Source organism: Phoenix dactylifera, chromosome 7 (assembly GCF_009389715.1).
Source record: "Phoenix dactylifera cultivar Barhee BC4 chromosome 7, palm_55x_up_171113_PBpolish2nd_filt_p, whole genome shotgun sequence".
Taxonomy (NCBI): Eukaryota; Viridiplantae; Streptophyta; class Magnoliopsida; order Arecales; family Arecaceae; genus Phoenix; species Phoenix dactylifera.
Window position 1 is genome coordinate 1963994 of NC_052398.1, and position 21437 is coordinate 1985430.

Consider the following 21437-nt stretch of genomic DNA (forward strand, 5'->3'; position numbering starts at 1 on the left):
TGAAGACTCAGCATAATGCTCAAGTTCCCAAACCACGTAGTTGATAAGTTACCAGATTCCGATCTACTGTGTTCTTTCTAAGACAAACTATTGATGAAGGAAACAATCAAGGGCAGAGTAGCATGTCACAAGCATGGGCATGGTTTATGCAATTCTTGTTCGGCTCGGCTATTCAGCAGTGCGTTTCGAAGCTGCAAAGCAGTGCTCTACAGTTCCCAAAGTCCACAGTGAATTACAGACAGGCCCCTGGAAGCAAACTAATGTTTTGGCCCAGAGCGGGCCTAAACTGCAAGTCACGAGCTTACAGGTTTGATGTACATACGGCATCATAACCCCTTTCTGTATTTTTGACTTGCCATCTTAGAGAAAAAATAAAATAAAAATCACAAAAATATTCAATTTCTATGAGACTGGATGTTCTACACTTTACAATTACTTCCAAACATCCTCAATACAGGTATATGCTCATATCATATTCTCTTTGTGAGCTCACTCTGAATGGTATATAAATCAGCTTGAATACAACTATACACTGAAGAATTGAAATTTCAACAGGAAATTTGCACTTCCCAAAACAAAATACAACACCGCCAGGACCTGGGAAGACGTGGCAATGAGCATATTAAATGAAGCTAATGTTAATGACCGTCGTATCTGCCTAATAATACAAGACAAAATGGGAAACAGAGTGTTTCCCTTCTTTCTTTTTTTTTTTTTTTTTTTTTTTTGATCAAAACGGTATTTCATTCATATACCACTAACGTGAATACAACCAGACATATCAAAGAAAAGTAAACAAAATAAGGCGTGTGGAACGCCATCCAACCTAGCCCAGAAAACCTCCCCGGTATGCCGGAAACAGAGTGTTTCCCTTCCATTGCCTGCACTTTGCATTAAATAAATAAATAAATGACAAAATTGCACCTTCAAATAAATGTTTATTTACTTGATGAAAGAGGTTAGCATAGCAGATCTCTTCCTTTTGCATCCCCAGTTGGAGGCCACCTGGTTTGTCTTTCTCTTACTCCCCAGATAACCTTGGCAGTTGAAAGCTCCACAGTGACACGTGACCATGGGCCCAAAGTGCACGAATCTACATAAAATAAGGATATGGACGATCCTATTATCCTCCCCATATAACAGATTTGAATAGAATATCAGATGGAAAGTTGAACAAATTCTGTTGTCAAGCGACGCAGACGATACTAATAGGTAAAATACACTCTTAATGAGACTCTCAAAGCAAATAATATACCGAATAACTTCTTTGAAAGTTGAATGTTCCCATCTAATACAGAAGTATGTAAAATACTGCATCGTCTGATATAAATGTGCAATAGTTTTTGTTGAATGTTCAGTGTTATGTGCTTGCTTCTGATATCATTGAACATAAAATATTTTTTTTTTTTTTCGTTGAAAGAAAGGGGTAGGGGGGAGGAAGGGATCAGCCCATCCCCGCGTAGCAGCCCCCACGCACTGTGCCCCCGCCTCGCCAGGACGGGTGGACACCATTTTACTCACACCCTTCCCATCCGAAGGTGAAGCTACAGGTGGAAGGAAAGCATAACCGCCAACGAGCCAACCGGGCGTGGGGCATCCAGTCCCCGAATTTAATCGACGCCCGCGCGTTTCGAACCCAAGCAACTCGGGCGGAATTATCACTCTCTTACCACCAGGCTACCACCTTGGTGGCAACACAAAATAATTCAAAAATGAGAACACATTAAAATAATACAGGTACACACTGGCATATTAATGTAATTTTCTTATATACCTTTCAAAATATATGCATATCAATTTACAGCTTATCAGTGAGGCGCCTTATGGAAGTTGTATTTGATGCAAGTTAAAACACGCAAGAGTGTATCAACAAAAGGGATTTGCATGCATAAACCAACCAGCAAATCCATAATTACTGAAGTGAGGCATGATCAAAAAGACGCAATTACTCCAAGAACCTTATACAGCACTCCATTCATCACAACACATGGGGAATATGCGGCTAAGACACAAAATCCAGGCCATTCCTTGCACAGACCAGTTTGAAACTATATATGTCCAGGCCTGGCTCAGGCCAACTAGAAAATTGTGCTATGAAATTAGGCGCATGACAGCCAAATAGAGAGCATGGAACATAATGGGCTGCTATCGACACTGAAAAATGCTTGCTTCCTTGCAAAAACAAAGTGCAAACGGCAATAAAAAAAAAGAAGAGACATTCTGCTTAGATTATTTTCCAAACCTTCTAATTTTCATAACCAAACCAGAGTACCAGACTCATTCCAGTATGTGATATCCTTTTATTAACCAATGAACTTTTACCATGGGCTATAACTCACAGCATCAAATTGAAGCAGCAAGTAATATTATAGGACTCATGCTCACTTATGACCAATGATAAAACAAGGACAGCACCTGCTACAACTATCATTGCATTGATTTATTCACCAGAAATTCAGTATGCCATAGATTTCCTCTAGATATACAACAAAACCCTTAGTTTAACTGAAATTCTGGTGAATGTCTGCTTCACAAGTAGCGATTGCTATTGGCAATCTAACAGTTCATAACAACAAAACCAAGATATACTGCTACAACAAAAAGAACAAGATACATCTACAACCCTTGTGGAAAGTACATAGAGTTATATCTAATATTTTATAACAACAAAACCAAGATACTTCTACAACCCTTGTGACTGTCCACATCTACAGACAGTTAGATTGTTGGTTGGATTTCTTAATCAATAAGTGCAGAGCTCAGATGTGCAACTAAGACCACTCTGACACCACGTGCATATTGGGCTGAAGATGATAAATACTAAATACACTATCATCTAGTCTTATAAGCAAGTGCTCAGTATACTGCAATACAACAGCATAAGCAAACAGTTTGCATCTAATAAATTTACAATATGGATATGCACCTAGTCTTATACCATCTGACATTGTCAGCAAGTTGCAAAACAAAATTATCATCTCTCTCGCATGTCATACATGTCACCATGCAGAGTATAATACATAAACATGCAACATACAACTATATAAAATCCTATATACAATATGTCTGTTTCACAAAGCCACATGGCTCCACAAATACACATATTATCTGCACCACCTTAAGCTATGAAGAATTTGAAACTCATCATCCAGAACCAGAAGTAGACAAGCAATCATCCGTACATATCACCCAGAATAGGGATAGTATCTTTAGATGGTCATTAAAGTTCAATAGGCTAAGCACTGAAATATTTCAAATGATAAAAAATGTCTCTGGTAAAATCCTAAATAGCATTGAAGGTGCATGTCTGGTTTTATTTTCCCAACCACTGAGATATTCAGAATGAGCACAGGAGTAACACAAATGGACATAATGAAGAAACTATTTATAGTGGAACTATTAGTGTGCAATTAAGGCCGAAATGGCCATAAATAGATTGCAGTGTCAGGAAGAGGAAGAAAGACAAAACTAATGTCAGCAATAACAAGTGATTTGTTAGTAAACTCATTAATGGCTAAATGCAAACCAAATAGCCAAAAGGCCCAAGGTAAGAGATATAATTTGAGTTTATTTAACATCAATATTGTACTTTTTTCTGATTATTGTACACAGAATCAATAAAAGTGACAAACATGACCAACCAAGGATCATCAGCTAAAAAGCCGTGTAAGCCATTCAGTGCTTGTAGTGGCACATATAACCAGATGTTTTACAAGGCAATTGAGGAATATCTAACTGAAAGATATAATAACATCCAGAAATAATTTGAACTTTTACATAAACTGAAAGTTAAGCAGAAGAAACCAAGAAATCGAAATAACACAATGACCAAGAAACAATCATTCATCAGGTACCTGTAATCATATGTCAGAGGCTCCCCAACTTCTATGGAACAAGAAGCAAACACACCAACACGTGTCTCCCCATCAACTTGCCTTTTTAAAAAAAAATCAGTCATAGCATGATCTGGGGAAAAATAGTTTCCTACTATATATGAAAAGCCTAAATCAATATCTCCCAAGAACTGACTAGCTTTGGAAATATTGTTAAAAAACATAACGAGCAGAAATTTCAAAGACATACCACTTCTCTAGTTTGCAGTTGGGATCACAACTGTGGTTTAAAAAACGAGAAGCATTTCCTTTAAAAGTTGCATCAATCGTGAAATCTTTACGAATCTCACACATGTAAAAATTTCGATCGCCTCGGTGTTTCATGTCCCAAAGCCTTTGCTCACACAAAGCATCATCAATAACTGAAACAGAAGAAGGAAATGAAAATGTAAATCAAATGTTTCATAAAAAAAGATGGATGTGAGCATCTGGTCTTTGTGTGCTGAAGAAGCTGTAGTGTTCTATCACTCTAAATCCAAAATTTACAATGTGTACATACCATTTTAAAGAAGCTGGACTTCACCTAATATATACACAGTAATGCATGCATGAATGAACACTACTGCAAGGAATCAACGGAAGAAAAAACCTCAGAATATAGATAGAACAATGCAAATTTCCTTCTCAACTTACCTATCATAAAGATCAAAGGTTATTTGCCAAGTCATATTATTGTGATTAGGGAAGATCTAAGAATGCTAGGCCACATAAGTCTGCAGTTAACAGACTAGCCTTGTCTTTCATATATATTGATACCAGCATCCTGCATGTTCTATATACATGGCAGGATACATGGTCTGATTTTTTTTCATAAAATATTCATGGAAATAGAAGGTTGTAATTTTCTCGTTGGAGATAAAAAATAGAAGAGGGGTGATGGCCCTTGAACTACCACTTCTTTGCTTCCCTAGTATTAATGAACAGATATGTTGGGACTCTTGTTTATTTCTCCTCTGTCTCTTAACTGCATTATGATTTCATTGAAGGCATTATTATATTAGAAAAGTCCACTTACAAAGGACATCTGGTATACAAAAAAACACTAGCCACAAAGTTTCTGTATCATAACAGTAGAGAAACATTCACTTATCAGTGCTTGATTTAGGTTGCCTAAAAACCAGTTATTTAAGCTAATTTATATAAACCAGTAGTTCATTAGTTTATATAAGTGGTAGGCTAAATCAACATGCAACTGTATAGCATTACGATGGCATACTTAAATTGCAGAAGGAAAAAGGGAAAACAAGTAAACAACGTAACAATTCATTTGTCAAAGACATCCAGATAATTATATTATGTTACATGATGAGGTACCATTAACATCTAAATATCTATTTCTAATCTTTCAAGTGAATATCCAATTCTCTACCTCCACCAAATGGAAGCATATTAAGAGGCACGGACAGATACTTTCAATAGCCCATATGTAACTCATAAAAAACCGTATTTCATTTCACTGAAAGGAAACCAAACTTTTAGACTTTGAATAACTTCAGTATGGATCTAATGCTTCAGATCCAGTGAACTTAAAGTAATTCCGTGTTTCCGTTTTTCCCATAGTGTTATTTATAAACTACAGTAAGCAACACAGACTAGAAACAGTAGAAACTGGAATGTGAACTTTAGTTTCTACGGAGGTTGATCCTCTACATGCATAGTTGCAACAGTAATTCAGTCCCGAATAACTATTCAAGAGTCCAATAACAAGATATAGATTGCAAAAGGCATTATTTAAACACCACATGAAATTAGCATTACAGTTGAGGAATTAGCACCCTATGTTCCATATAAATGTTAAGCAAGCATAATAAACATGATAAGGATGTCCATCTACCTTCTCCAATATATTCGATGACAAAATCTCCCTTTTCCATTGACTCTAATGCCACTACTCCCCATCCACAATGTTTTGTCTACAAGAGAAGAAATATGAGATATATTGCACAAAATTAATTACATGGAACAGCGAAAAAAAAAGTACAATTCAAGAGAAATCACAAAATTATAATCAGCTTCCCAATAATTTATTTGTAATATGCCTTTTAAATGATAAAACTATAAAAACCTTTTTAAGAAAAATTTTAGCAATACTAGTGTCTTTTAGCACCTAAGATTTGAAAATAAACCAAGTTTAATGAAGCTGCCTCAATCTTCATAAGGATGGCCTTGAGCATATTTATAATTTTATATGAAGCATAGTGATATTACGTAAAACCCTAGGCAGGAATCTTCCACTTAGGGTGGCATATTCACTTTGGAATCTCCTCTGAAACCCATCTGTGCACCCACTTCCTAAGCATTACTTATTAAATATTTCTTTATTCTAGCTGCTTCCCCATATCCACGCTCCTGCACCTGCTTCTAGCAACTAAGCGTGAAACCTAGACTTGAGTCCAAGTTAGTTAAAATAACTAATCTCCAAATTTAACTATGGCATACAGAAACATATAAATGTTATTTACATCCCTGATCCCGTTGTCTAACTTTCAGGCCATAGCTTGGTCTAAACTTTAAACAATTCTTTGACGGAATTCTAACACATGAAATATTTTTTTTTCATGAGATACCTAAAATACCATATTGTATAAATATGATGAACAATCTAATCCAAATTATGGCACTTGAAATAAGCATGTAAAAAACTCCTGCGGTTAGTAAATCTAAAATCTAGTTACATCATTTAAATACAAAATTACTTGTTATAAATAAAAGCATTTTAAGGTACACCTGTACAGCCTTTGTCAAAAAAAACAAGCAGTGAGAAAAAAAAATGCAAAGCATAACCAAAATTGATGAACAAAGATTGTCTGTCATGAATATAATATATGTATGTTAAGTATTTGTTATCTTAATTAACATGAATAACATATGTGTTCTTATAAGTTGATAAAACCTGCAAGCACATCATCCTGCCCCTCCCTGGTTTTACTCCACTTGTCCTAGCGAAACAAAGGTAGAAGAAAACCTTGCCACAGCCATTCTCTCTCACTGCTGGACACAAGAGAGCATTGCCTCTTGTGCATCACTTGTCAGTTCTACAACAGTCAACAATTGATTTGTTTTCTATTCCTTTCAACTTTCATTTTCACCTCTTTCTGTTCTCATCAAACCTACACAAGTTTACGACATATTGTTCTATTTTACCTTATATTGTATCCTCATCTTCTGTCTCCCTCCATGTTGCTCCTCTTCCTTCCAGTTCCTCCTTTTTCTTCTACCTTCTCTGGTTCTCTTCATCATCTCTTCCATTCTCTTTCTTTAACCAGAGTAATTGGATTGCCTCAAATAAAATATTGCTCAAGCATTTTAGTTTATCAAAAACCTACAATTACAATAACACTTCGAAGGACAATATGGTATCTTTCTAGTAATTTAAAAAAAAAAGATGGAAAAACTAGGTTAAGTTAAAGTTGCAGTATCAGAAAAATGCCCATTCACAAAGTACATGAAGTCTTGAATTCTTTGCAAAGTGGATCATTAATGAATAGTTAAATACTAGGAAAAAAAGAAAATGCAGAAAAAATGACCGGAACCATCAAAGGCAAAAACAACATGATCAACCTTTTAAAGTGCAACTCAAAAGTAGAAGTGCAGTTCGTAGCAAGAATATTTGGATCAACTACAATGGAAGTATTACATGAGAGGACTATATTTCCATCCAACTTTCAAGTATGCTTATTCAAATCCTACAAAGTCTATTTCTAAATAGAGGTATATTAGACCTACTTGATAGTCTTTTGTAGTAGCTAGATGATTTGGTTGTTAATATTCCATGAGAACTTGATTGTTCAAACTATGAGATTATAGTTGTTGATGCCCAAAAGGCATACAATTTGGTTGTTGTCATAAATAAGCATCTCTTTTCTTCAACAAGGTCCATATCCTCCTTTACCCTCTGTTTGGTACGAAGGATGGATATGCGAGGAAGGATGAACGAGGAAGAGGAAGGATGGGTATTCCATCCATCCTCCCGTATGTTTGGTGAAACATGAAAAGATGGATAGGAATAATTCCCTCCTGTAAAGGGAGGATGGATGATATTTATATGATATTTTTACTAAACTATCATTTGATAAAAAAAGTATTATTATTATTAATTTATAACACTTATTTATACTAAAGAAGTAGAGTAATATATAAACTTATAATCTTTATAATTTATAATTACATAAAAATTATATAGATATTTAATTTTAATTTGGATTAATTAAATAAATGATTTTATAAATCATATATATATGAATTTATTTATATATATTAATTATATAAATAACTAATTAATTCATAATTTAATGTAAATAGTTAATTAATTTTATATAAATAGTTAACTAAAAATAGTGAATATAAATACAAAAATAGAAGACAATTCTAATTATTTATTTATAAGAGTAAATTACAAAAACCTTCCTAAGACTAGAGGTAAATTGTATTTACGCCTAATAGTATAAAAAACCTACGCTTACCCTCCTGAGATTTATTTTTGTCCAATACTTTAACTCATAACTTAACAAAACGTTAGTCAAACAATTAACTTTTAATGGGACCCAAATGTCATGTTAGAAATTTTTTTGAAAATGACCAAAATAACCTTAGATGACCATACCGACCACTTAAGGACAAAGAAATGTACCCTCCTCACTTAGGGGCAAATTTGACTTTTCATATGAGTAAATGGATTCACTAATGCCGTTAATTTAACTAGGTGGAAGTGTAGGTTTTACAAACTATAGATGTACGTGCAACAAACGTAAATCTTAGAAAATTTTTTGTAAATTACTCTACTTATAATTATGAAAATTATGAACTAAAATTAAAACAATTAGTAATAAAATATAATAGTATAACGTTAATAGTGTAGGTGAAATAAAATATATATAAATAAAATGAATGAAAAAGTGAAGAATTGTTAGCAGTTTGCCAATAATTAATAAGAGGTAATTTTGTCGACGTAGAAATCGACCCCTGAGGTGCTCCATCCATCCTTCCCTGCATCTTTCCAATTTGGGAGGATGCAAGTTGGTCTGCATCTCTCCTTTTCATCCATCCATCCTTCCTAAGATTTGAACCAAACAATGGATGGGGGCTATCCATATTTCCAACCCCATCCATCCTCCCTCATGACACCAACTATACACAGGATTAAAGAGGGAAGTGTGGAAGCCAACGTCGGCAAAACTATCCCGACCCGCTCGCTTCGGGGTGTATCCAGTTGTAGCAGCCGCAAACCGAGACAATTCCGGCCTTCACATCGAGAAACCAACTAGGGAGAGGGAGAGGGAGAGGAAGAAGGAAAGAGAGGAAATAAGAGAGAAGGGGGGGAGGGGGGAGAGAGAGAGGATGGCGAATGTTTGGTGGAGGGTCGGGCTGGGGCACGGATGGGAGAAGGAAGGGCTTTGTGCTTCGAATCCCCTGTTTTCCTCTCCCTTCCTCCCTCTCTCTCCTGTTCTCTCTCTCCCCGCCCTCTCTGCTCTGTCAGTATGAGCCCGACACAAAATGGGATGGAGGCATACCGAATCATGCCGCCAGAAAACTAGTACAGGCCCTAGTATCGGCACAACGATCCTTGGTGGAAGCTTTTTCTATGTCAAAGGAGAGCTTGACCTCTTTGTTATATCCAAGCAACAATCCATCCTCCCTTCACTTCAACTTAAAGCATTGAAGGTACCTAATAAAATAAAATAATCTAACTACACCCATCAATTTAATAATTCAACCACCAACACTTCTTCTTATAAGATGTGAGTAAAACATCCAAGTGACAAATGTATGTTTACACATATGCATGTATACATATGTAATATGCTTGTAACTATAGTTAATGCCAATGCCGAAAAAGTTTCAAGTTACTATCATACAACTAAACGAAATTGAAATGTTTGATCCAAACAATAATATTATGCAGTCTGTGATAATAGCTGTTTAAAACTAAAAGTTAATAATATAGCTTAATAAGTAGAACTTTGGCCTCAATTGCTAAATTAGCATGAGCAATATCTCCATAAATTATGGAAACTCCAATTAAATTACTTTGAAAAACCAAAAGGATTTATAAGCTTCAACAGTAAGGTAACAATAAATATCTGGAATAACATGACCAGATTGTGAAGATAAAAGCCGATCAATATGCTATCATTTCCAAGAAATAGATGAAACAATAAGTACAAGTAATGGTGATTGGTATCATGAAAGATCTAAGTAACAAAAAAACTAAGGGGAACACGAAACTAATGGCAAAGTACACTCTACTGAGGACACAATAAACATCAATCACCCAAGTCAAGGAAAATATATGGGCAAATCTAGTTATGTTTCAAAATAGCCATCAAACATCTACACCAGGGAGGAGACTAGAAAGTTAAGATAGTCACCACTCTTGATGATAGCAATTTTCTATAAGTACCAACCAAACATAATGCATATATAAGGCAAATGCATTATGTTGATATTAATATTAAGCACACAAGCACACAACAACTTAATTGCAAACCGCTATGAGCAACTGGAGCAAACTTTTACCTTAACAATTTTTATCTTTTTCTCTTTGCGGAAGGGTCTGTTTGTGCACATATCTGAGCAATGGCAGGCCTTGGAACAGCTGACTGAGAGACCCCTGTGGGAATAATGCATCCAATATATCATCATTTAATGCTTGTCAAACACCATTTATTATTTATACCAGGATTGTAGGGTATATGCCAATCATTGGCTCATGTCCCATGTACCAATATTTACATATACAATAATTTTGCAAAACTAATGTCAGTATATAGTAGCTCCAGCTACAAGCTTGACGACACCTATGAAAAAAATTTGCATATGGAGAGGGCAAAAGGATGGCACAGCAATATTGGAAAAACTAAGGAGACATGGCTCAACCATGTCACATCAGTATCACCTATACATGTCAATGTCCTATGTAATTCAGAAATAGGTTTAAATTAGAGGAGTAGGAAAAATAGTTAAAAGAGTTTTTCAGTTTTCACACGGTAACTTTATTTTTTATATCAACTCAAAAATTTAATAGTACCCAGTTACTTGATACTAAAAATACAGGCTTGCCAAGACTATCTGGAAAGGATTAAAAATCCATATTAGGTTTTATATCATGAATCGCTGTCTTCAACTAGCCCATTTGAGACAGATTATAAATTAAATGTTGAGTCCGGTCAAAAGCATATCAAACAGCACTTTGATCATTTTGTAACCTAAAATACTGAGGAAATAGAATCACATGGAAAATGATGCATCAAATAAAACAGCACTGCAGCAGTTTATCCATTACAAAAGACATGCAGATTTTGACTATCTAAAATAACAATAAAAAAACAGTTTAAAAGTGAAAAGTTTGTCAATGCTTAACAATAATATCAATGTTTTGCAATTAAATCAATAAATATGAACAACCAATCATGACCAAAGCAGATGCCAGTACCTGCATTCACAATTTTCCTTGCATGTGGAATCAGGATTGCAAATTGTGCACCCAACACCAGTTTCTGCACCATCACGCTTCTTCTTGACTAAATAAATATCTTTCTTTGTTAAGGACACAATATAAGATCAGAGGAGACCTGTCTTTAGTAAATAAATATTAAATATAGGTAATATGCAAAACAAACTTGTTTTATTTGTTATGTGTACAACCAATTTCTGCATTTTAGAAATTTTACAAAGTTCCAAGCAGTATTCAAGATGTTATGAAGGATACTACGCCTGATATGTATGTAAGGAGATGGCTCAGTTTTGTTCTCCATAACATCTTTCACAATGGAACCAATCTTAAACTCTTCATCAACATATGGAAGTGGCAGACGGCTAAAGACTTCCTGCAAGAAAAAAGAGAACATCTGTAACACCACCCGAAAAGGCAATATCAAATAGTAAAGAAACTCCTCGAAAAATCATTTCTTTGAACTAGCTCTTCCAGCAGCTTCTGAAACTTTTTTGAGCTCCAAACTTATTATTTTTTTAATTTTTCATTCCAAATTTCTAGATCTACAGAAAGAAATTTAGGGAATCCTTCTCAAGCATAAATTTCCAATTCTGTGTGATATAAGGAATTTTATGAATTTTCACAAGACATTCAAACACTTATTGCCCAAAAAAAGGCTGAATGCTCATATATTGAGAAAACATGCAAGATCACAATATACCATGATTTTTTACAGAATATTCAAATACATCCGAAGAAGAAATCTTTGATTTATAGGATATAACCAAGTAACTAGAGCCAAGGAACCAAATGAGGAAAGTCCTGGTAAGAAATCCAGAAGAGAAAATTGTGGATGATGGTCCTAACCTCTACATCACTCGTGGGATCTGCATGCTGTTATCCAATCAAATAAATCAACCCTGTCAGCCAACCTAATCAATAAAAATAAGAATAAAAAAGCATATTTCTAGAACAGGAAAATTAAAGAAGAACAGGAACAGAATGCAAGTCATACAGAGCAGCAATCATATGTGTTAGCCAAATTTTGTATATCATGAATTTTGTGATTCAAGTATTTCACTTGAATTTCTATCAAAAAATGAGGAAGCAGTGAAAACTCATAGCAACAGGAGACAGATAAATAAGGCAATCAATCAGCAATGAACTGAGAAATATTAACTCCCAATCTGTGGATTTTTCTGTGTAGACCATGAAGTGGAAAGTTCAAATCAGGTACTCAACTTATTAGCTACAAACATAGTGACATTAATTTTCTTCCTTTTAGGTGGAAGAGAGCTTAATAAGTAAATGCAAACCAATCAACATCGGCATGAAAGCCTGTATTTCATCATTCGATGTAACTACAAGAGAAAATTAAAAAAAAAAAAGATCTAATAGTAATGGTAAAGATAAATTGCAAACTATCAGACAAGAAGAAAATGTCACTTTAACCTACTTAATATCTGCCAATCTAAAAAGCAGTAAGAATAAAACAACATAGAAAAGAACTAAACATAATCATTATGAAATTTGACCTTGACCAACCGCTGACCCAGATTATTTTTATTATTTTCAAATTTTAACATTAGCAGTGACAATGTGTTCCTTTTTTAATTTTGCAAAACATGTGTTTTTTTGAAAAAAGAACTCAGCGACAGATGGTATACAAAAAAAATAGGATCAAGCAACAGAAATGGTGCAATCCCATAAGACCAACACATTACCAACGTAAGTGAAGGGTTTATCAGTTATCGGCATATAGCAATATAAATCATGGTACACCAGTACTGAACCACAAACCAAATCCAAAAATTGCAGAAGGTTCAAGGCACATTCCATTCCTAATCCGACCATTTTCATGAGGGTAGCAAACTTATTAATGAATGGGCTCTCCTATTATAGCAAAATGAACTTATCTAATTGTTGAGGACATCAACAACACCATCTTGTTTTACTATCTCATTTTCAAATTATATGTTCGGGCAGAATGCAGTAAATCCAATGCAAGGTCAAGATATAGCAAAATGAACTTATCTAATTGTCTAAAACAAGAAATTTTGAGCTGATTTGCATATATGAAACATCTGCTAAGAGATTCCATGATTCCGCTGAGGAATGTAACCAAGCATGATCAGCAAATTTTGGAGGAAAAAAAATTAAGAGAATAGCACATCTTGTCTAATGAAGAAAAGAAGAGATCGACCTCCTTCTCAAGTCGCCAATCAGAAGGATGCCTCCAACAAACCAATGGCCCTGGTCGATCTGTTAGATAGATGATATCTTCAGGCCATGGAGCACACTTCGGATGTAATGCTATTGAACATCGTATGCAACGCCAGTAAAATTTCTGCTTGCAAATGAAACAAGCCTGTAGGAAATTGAGAATAATGAATGAGTAGTACATGCTCCAGTTAAGTACAATCAAGATATGTTGTAAAGTCATACTTCCATCAGAGAAGATTTTGGGGGGAAATCCATGAGAACAAAAGGATTTGAAATAATAAATAAAATATAAGTATTTACACATAGAGTCATAGACATATAAGAAAAAAAGGTAAATAGAAGACTGGTAAGCATTTGTATTTTTTATAATGAAACTTATGTGAGTGAGCAATATCTAGGTACAAACAAGAAGAATGCACACACTTTCATGATACATGGATGTCCATCTATATCTATCTAAACATGTAAAATTTGATTATTTTGAATTGTAATAAAGGTAACCATCAAAGTTTGCATGCCGTCATATGAGGTATGGTAAGGTAAGAGTCTACTGCAAAAAATCTTTTAGGGTATTATATAAGATTAAACTACAAAAGCATAAAACAATGTGGGTTGCAGTTACATTTAATGGAAAGAATGGAGTTTCAAAGCAGGGAAATAGCTTTACTTAAAGGTATATCTAGACCCCAAATTGTAGTTCCACTGAACATATCATGACACATCCTTCACAGATTTCTTTTTCAAATTTAGATAACAAATTATGTATAAAATAACAAATGCTACTTCATATAAGCATAACAGTCCCTTCATAATTTAAGTCTGATAAGTAACAAAGACAAACTAAGATGATAAAAAAAGAACTCATATTGTAAAACTCTAACCAAGGAACCTTGGAAATTTAAGAAAAAGGAAGAAAAGGACCCAGCAGTTCAAAACTAGAACATCTGATAAAATGTGATCATGGACAGAGATAGCAATACTTTAGAAACAAGTGGAGCTCAACGATGCCATGACAATTAAAAAGAAGGTACAATGTGAAATATAAGATCAAAGACACAAGATGAGGAAATGAGATAGAACAACAGATTCATCAGAGTAATGATATCTTCTACTTAGGAGGCACTCATGTAGCCTACCATGCCTCAAAACAAAAAGAACAATCCTCAAGAAAACCCATACTTTAGTTCCAACACCTAAGGTTTAAAATTCCGTGGGACGGGGCTGTCCCAATTTTTCCATGGAACAGGATGTGCCACCATACTGGCCCGTTTGGACACTTAGGACAAAGGATGTCCCAAGATGCATCGGGATGCCAGGACAATGGCCCGACACTTGGGATGGTACCCCATCCTGGTGTCCCTCCGGGATTGGAGTCCTTGCCAACACCAACTGAGCAAGGGAGAAGAAAGAAGAGGAATGCAAAGAAGAGGGTATTAGGCATGTTGTCTTGATAACCTAAGCCAATACTCCCTTTTCCAGCCCATAGGATGTTTTCTATAGGACCTCGTCAGAGAAAAAAGTAAAAGAAAGAGTAAATAGGACAAGGCTGATCCAAAGGGGAGAGAAAAAGAAGACATAGGGGTTGATTGAAAAGAATAATAGAAAATGAGCGACACGAAGTCTTCCCGGTAATATAAGCGCATCTAGAAGAGAGCCACGTGAGCATGAGGGGGAAAAAGAGAAGATAGAGTGGCTGTCAGTAAGCATTAAGTACTTGACTTCGATCATCATCCTTTGTATGGATGAAGACCATAGAGACCTTAGTTTGACTTAAGAGCTATCTAGTAGCCTTCAATCTAGAGAATGGTATCATTTTATTTGGTGCACTGCTTGTACATCATAGATATCATCTCACTTAAATTATCATGTGACTGGCACATGATAAATGAAGTGAGTGAGACGTACACCGCACTATAGGGACAAATGCATCAACAAATCATAGAAGAATAGTGCTAATAATGTTGGCAGAATCGGTACCGGGCACCGTACCAATTGTCCGACGGGACCAGTCAGTACGGGCCCGCATCGTGCAACGTCGGGCCCGTACCGACATAGTAAGAGTGATGGGGGAGAGGGAGAATGAGAGAGGAAAAGAGAGAGAGAGCGGGGAAGGGAGGAAGAGGGAGAGGAAGGAAGAGAGAGGCCGGTCGGGGCCGGCCGATGGAAGCCGAGGAGCTTCCATGCAGAGGAGGCGGAGGCTGGGGAGACGCGGAGGTGGGGCTCCACCTCCGGTCCCCTGTTTCGTTCAAAACAGAGGCCCGAAGGGGGGCCCTTTTATTTTTGCCTTTTTTAAGTCCGGCATGCCCCGGCCGGCCTCTCTTCCTTCTTCTTCCTCTCCCTCCCTTCCCCTCTCTCTCTCTTTTCCTCTTTTTCTTCTCCCTTTCCCCTTCCGACGACGACAAGAGGCATCTCGGTTTCAATGGCGGAACCGTCCCGGTGCGCCGCCGGTACGGCCCTGGACGCCTCGAACCAGGCGATTCGGAACGGTTCCGCAAACCTTGAGTGCTAAGCTAGCATCATCTATTAGGATCCCACACCAAGATCATGATTGGATCCTCTTTTAAGACAAATAGTAGAGGAACCTTTAAAAGTAATAATGTAAATAAAGGAGAAATAGAGATCAACAACTAGAGTTTAATATAAATTTACGCGAATGAGATCTAGAGAAAGTAGTAAACTTGTGCGACGGAAGACATTGGCTAAAAATTCTCAATCACAAGAAAATCATGTTTTATCACCTAGGGTAGCTAAAGTCATGGAATTGAGAAATTCCTTTCAGCAATAAGAGAGAAAAGCCTCTGGTTTCCTTAAGTTTTGCATCCTAGTAGAAAGGATAGTCTCTGATAGAAACAAGGTTGCCACTTACACCAGAACCCATTTCCCAATCACTAAGTACAATGACTCTCCCAAGCATTAGCAAACAGTAACTTGAGTATCTAGCTAACAACTCACAGTAACATGACAAACCAGCCAACAGCTGAAAACCAATTAAAATGACAAAAACACATAAATTCGAGATTCCTTGGCTACTTTATTATTCCAAAACCATAAAACCTATTGCCTGAAATATCCATGCTCATATAAGTGGAAGCAATGCATGTCTTACTTGATCCAGAAATTGAAATGTGATCATCGCAAGATCAAATTATTGATACATTAAGTTGACATCCACATGGTGAAGAAAGCTATCCTTCCCAACTAATTTAGTACTAAGCAATCCAAGTTGGTCCATGGTTCTTTTGATCTAGTCCTAACTTATTGAACCAATCCACAAAATCTCTGATTCAAAAATGTCTTCATTCAATCCGTTCATTTTTCCAAGCGCATTCTCCTCCAATTAAAACAACTAAGTTGTTCAATTTCTAAGCTTGTTTTTGGGTTGGTTGAGGTTTTCTAAATCAAGAAGCACTTCCATGGAAGTTCTTAAGAGATAAGCATTTTACAAGTTCAATGTTTGGTGAACACATAAAGCACAAGCACTTTTACTAATGCCGATAGAACTTACATCTAAGATGAACAGGATAGAACCTAATTTGGAAATAAATCTAGGATTAGCATCAAGTTCACCCTTTTAATAAACTTCAAGTAAAAGTTGGAGCCCTAATAAAGCTGATTTTGGATCTAAGTGTTATATTTAAGTTATAATTCAAAGCAATATCAAGACCATTTTGGAGGTCCAGCCCAAACGTTCAATCTTTTAATTGAGCAGAATTAATGGTGAGGTGGATTGAATTATTAGGATTTAGTCAATCCACTTGCATCAATGATAAGTTTGCTTTTGTGCAAGGAAAAATAATTAATTATAAGAAACATAATAGCAGATTTGAATGGGCATAAGACATGCACTAGTTTTTTCTAGCTTCTCTAAAAAGCTGCATACAAATTTCTACTTATCTAAGAAAAAAAATTTATTGGATATCACCATACAAAAATGTGTTTTCCACCTATGTTACCTGGGCACTCGATCCAACTCCAAACGCCCATATCGGATACATATCCGAATTGGATATGTATCAGACGTTGGGATACTAATGAAGTTTCGTGGTTACCACCTTTAATGATTGGTAGAGAGCTGAATTCTCCCAGAAATGAGTTTGGCCCTCCCATTTTAACATTAGGAGTATTTGTTAGTTTTAGAAATTGGTTAAGGATGTAAGTACTAAAATAACTTCGCAAAATATTATGTTTCTTATATCCTTAAGTTAATTAAGAAGTTTGAATACCTCAGTAAACAATATATTGTTAATATATTTTTAATATTTAGACAAACAAAGTATTGAAAGAAAGATGATTTAGATAGTTTGGACATGTACAACATACGCTAAGGGATGCATCAGTATAAGGAATTATTTGATATATGTAGAAGAATGAAAAGGGGTTGAGTTATACCAAAAATCATATGAAATGAAGTAATAACGAATGACTTGATATTTCAACATCTTTTGGAAAGTATAGCCCTAAATCGACCCCCAACTAGTTTAGAATTAAGGCTTAGTCGAGTTGAGCCGAGACAAAGAATATTTAAAGATATAAAAATATATAATTTAGCTTAATTAAATTTTATCTTACATATCCCCATATCTCAATTTTCCCTCTTGTCGAGTTAGACACTCAGATACCTGTCAAAATTCATGCCCATGCAACACTGGAGCGCGCATGTGTGTATGAAACTATTTTTGCTTTCAAAGATGTAAAAGAATTTTCTGGAACAACACCAAATTTGTCTATGCATCATATATTTGCACTAAACCTTTGAAAGAAAATTAACAATACCAGCTTCCAATGTATGTGTGCTTGGGGTTGTGTGTGCAGTCAAGGCAAGAGTAAAGTATTATAGCATACACAATCAAGGAAAAATAAGGCCATGATACAAGGTCTGAAATATACTAGAACCAATATTCAACATGCAAGAACCTCCTCTCTAAAGATAAGTATGCTTAAATTCTTCACACTTGGAACACCAAAGCAAGTAATTATATTCTAAAAAAATTACATGCTGAGAGCACTTGAAAGGTTTATGGTTAGGGACTCCAATTTTTTGCTTAGCACATGTCCGATGGAAAGCTTGTCGACAACCTTTAACTGAGCACTGCACTTCTCCACCAGGGTGGATACATCTTTTGCACATCTGACAACCAACCTAAAAAGAAGACTAACCAAATATAAGAAGCAGAAATAATTTTAACAGAAAAGAATTCAACCGTTGTTTTAGCATCAGAATCATCAACTATCTAGTTTGATATCACATAAAATGAATGCAAGACTACAAGCCTAAAAAAATGACTCAAATTCCCTGGTCGCATCAATTGGTCCTTCATTCAATTTTACCAGTCATCATTTTCCTTTATTGTGTACAGAAAGAGGAAAACATGACCTAATTTCATTCTATTCTTACACATTTTTTAAATTTGATCAAATAAAATGAGCATAACAGAGTTATGAGAGTGACAGTGATGATTAAAGGGAAAGGGGGAAAGCAATAGATTCTTCTCTTGATTCTCTCTGATCAGAAGTTATAGACAAACTGCTGGAAATTGGATGTCACAAAAGGTTAAACTTGGAAAAGATACTCCAGTGGGCTCTCTCAATTGTGCAAGCAAGATTGATTAGATTGGTTATATATTCACTTAAGCAGCTTTCTTGATTGTCTCTACATTAAGAACATTTTTTTTTAATTTAGTTATTTCCAGATCTTGGAAAGGCTCCCATGCAAGCAGTACGCCTAGTGACTAACTAAATTGTGAAAAGGTTTCCAATATTGCTTTGATCAGTTGATGAATACAATATTTCCAGAATGACAACTAATAACGAATATTCTCCATTCGCCCTTATTGTTATAGACACAATCGCAACGATTTTCTTTTCCTTGATAATTTATTTAAAATCCCTAAATATTTGCGAAGTCTCACAAAATTTTCTTTGTTCCTTCTCAGCAATTATCCTAATGATAACCATTTTCTGATATTCTCCAAATTTTTCCTCATTTTTCCTTCTGAAATGAACTTTCCTATACTGGCAAAAATTGCGATAATCATATTACAGACATGATAAAAACTATTCCCCAACATTACAAAACTGAAAAACCAAGAAAAGAAAGAAGACGGTCCAAGAAGGGATTTAGAAACCTTAAGAGCCAAGAAATCAAAAGAAAGGCCTACTGATTTACCAAACTTCTGAAAAGTTTCCAATAATGTTTTGATCGGTTGATGGAGAACAATTCAAGAAGGACAACTGATAAAGTTGTACCAATATTCTCCACTGCCCTATTTGTTGTGGATGACATCAAAACAACTTGATAAATTTTCACAAGCCCCGAAAATTCTAAGTCTCACAAAATTCACTATGTTCCTCCTCAGAGATTTTCCTATTGATTACTATTTTTATCCTAGGAAAATCTAGGATAAGAAGAGAACCAAAACAACCGGAACGGTTCTCGAACACCAGAAAATAAGAAAACCAGGGAAGGAAAGAAGACGGCCCAAGAAAGCATACAGAAACCCTAGAAGCAAAGCAACTTAGAGAAGGAGACTTCAAGAACTCACCAATTTCGGGGCATGGGTGAGGAAAGGCAAGACGCAATCCCTCTCGGGCACCCCAGACGCCACCTTCTTCTCCACCCAAACCCTGACGTGCTCCGCAAGCAACTTCCCGCCGCTGGCCTTCTTGCCCCCCTTCCGCTCCCTCTTCAGCACCGAGCACGTCCCGCGCGTGGAGACGGGGAACCTGAGACGGCGGCTCCACCGGCAGTCCAGGGCGTCCCCATTTAGGGTTTCTTGGCGGGAGGAGCAGGACGGATCGCAGGGCTGGGGGACGGGAAGAAGAGCAGAAGAAGAGGAGGGGGCTGAGGACAAGGGAGGGGAAGGGGGAGGGAGGAGGAGGTTGCTGAGATCCGGCATGGCCGAGAGAGAAGACAGGGGTTAGGGCATCGAGGGAGAGAGAGGGGATAGGGAGCTTTCTTTCTTTCCTTCTTTCTCTTTTTGCAGGGGGATGGTGAGAAAGAGCAGAGAGGGGGAAGACAGAAACTGGAGGGGGAACTGAATTGTGACGCGGGCGGGAAAACAGGGATACTGTGGAGCATTCAAGAAGAGCCGGGCAGGGCTGGGGGTGGGCGAAATTACGGATGGATCGCCGTCGCGGTGAGTAAATTACCAGACGGCCATCGCCGCCGCTTGTGAAACCATCGCCGACTTCAGAGGACAGGAGCGCACGAAAACACACGGAGCGGTATGTGATGTAGTGATGCGAGCTGTGGTGGAGGGTTAGAAACTATTATCTTTTTCACGGGCAATTAATTGTAGAAATTTGCGTGGATTGCCGGATAAACGGAGGAGTGGGGACTCAGGAGGATGGTCTGCATGCTAACGTGTCTGGTGAGATGAAACTTTACTTTTTTTTGTGCAGTCTCCAGTTGTAAACTTGTAATGTGGTGCTCTTTTTTAAACTATTTCCGCCAGTCTGGAAGCATGAAGTTTGGTGCCTGCAATTGTTATTCACTTAAAATAGAAGAAAAAAAGTTCAAATTTCGCTGCCTATTCTTTGGGCATGTAAAATCTATACCTGCACGCGTTTTGTAGTATTTTATTTTTTATTCTTCTTTTGGCAATCCTCTCATGATTAATGAATGACTAAATAGCTGGTGCTAGTCACATAATCATTATATAGTTCTATACAATTGCTGTTGCTTATGCCTCGTTTTGTACTTACAGATGAGGATTGGCTGATCCATGAGAATATCTTAGCGGAAATTGGCTTAAAGGCGGACAAAGAATAGGCAATATCGGCCAACAAAACAAGAGAGAGGCTGTTCTAGAGTTGGAAGCGTGGTTTATGTAACGAAAATATTCAACAGGAAGAAAAGCAAGACTTTAGGCTTAAATGCCAGCAAAAGT

General features: G+C 36.4%; 1 protein-coding gene and 1 long non-coding RNA gene across 4 annotated transcripts; one reads left to right on the forward strand and one right to left on the reverse strand.

Annotated features, from left to right (window-relative positions):
• Positions 1–377: 377 nt before the first annotated feature.
• LOC103710456 (histone-lysine N-methyltransferase ASHR3-like) lies at positions 378–20832 on the reverse strand. 3 transcript variants are annotated; one of them, XR_005512421.1, is made up of 12 exons: positions 20091–20819; positions 18542–18688; positions 13529–13693; positions 12193–12219; positions 11602–11719; positions 11326–11425; positions 10410–10503; positions 5728–5806; positions 4084–4255; positions 3855–3935; positions 872–1093; positions 378–696 (listed from the first exon to the last, which is right to left on the reverse strand). XR_005512421.1 is itself a non-coding variant. In XM_039127894.1 (12 exons), exons 1-12 carry the CDS (start codon positions 20442–20444, stop codon positions 549–551), a joined length of 1533 nt encoding a protein of 510 aa, XP_038983822.1. In that variant the 5' UTR covers positions 20445–20828; the 3' UTR covers positions 378–548. The 3 variants fall into 3 exon arrangements, 2 of the variants coding, with proteins under 2 accessions (XP_038983822.1, XP_038983823.1); XM_039127894.1 differs by having other exon boundaries at positions 378–597; positions 947–1093; positions 20091–20828; XM_039127895.1 differs by lacking the exon at positions 12193–12219 and having other exon boundaries at positions 378–597; positions 947–1093; positions 20091–20832.
• On the forward strand, positions 20811–21309 carry LOC108511416. Its single transcript, XR_001879644.2, has 2 exons — positions 20811–20918; positions 21255–21309. It is a non-coding gene; the product is annotated as an uncharacterized LOC108511416 (long non-coding RNA).
• Positions 21310–21437: the final 128 nt, after the last annotated feature.

Bases quoted from the DNA above. Each gene is read 5' to 3' on its own strand.
- LOC103710456 (XM_039127894.1), bottom strand. From the start codon at position 20,444: ATGCCGGATCTCAGCAACCTCCTCCTCCCTCCCCCTTCCCCTCCCTTG. The intron at 11,720-12,192 runs GTTAGGACCATC...TTTTTCTTGCAG, and splicing joins ATCCCACGAGTGATGTAGAG to GAAGTCTTTAGCCGTCTGCC. The intron at 3,936-4,083 runs GTATGTCTTTGA...TTTTTTAAAAAG, and splicing joins AACTGCAAACTAGAGAAGTG to GCAAGTTGATGGGGAGACAC.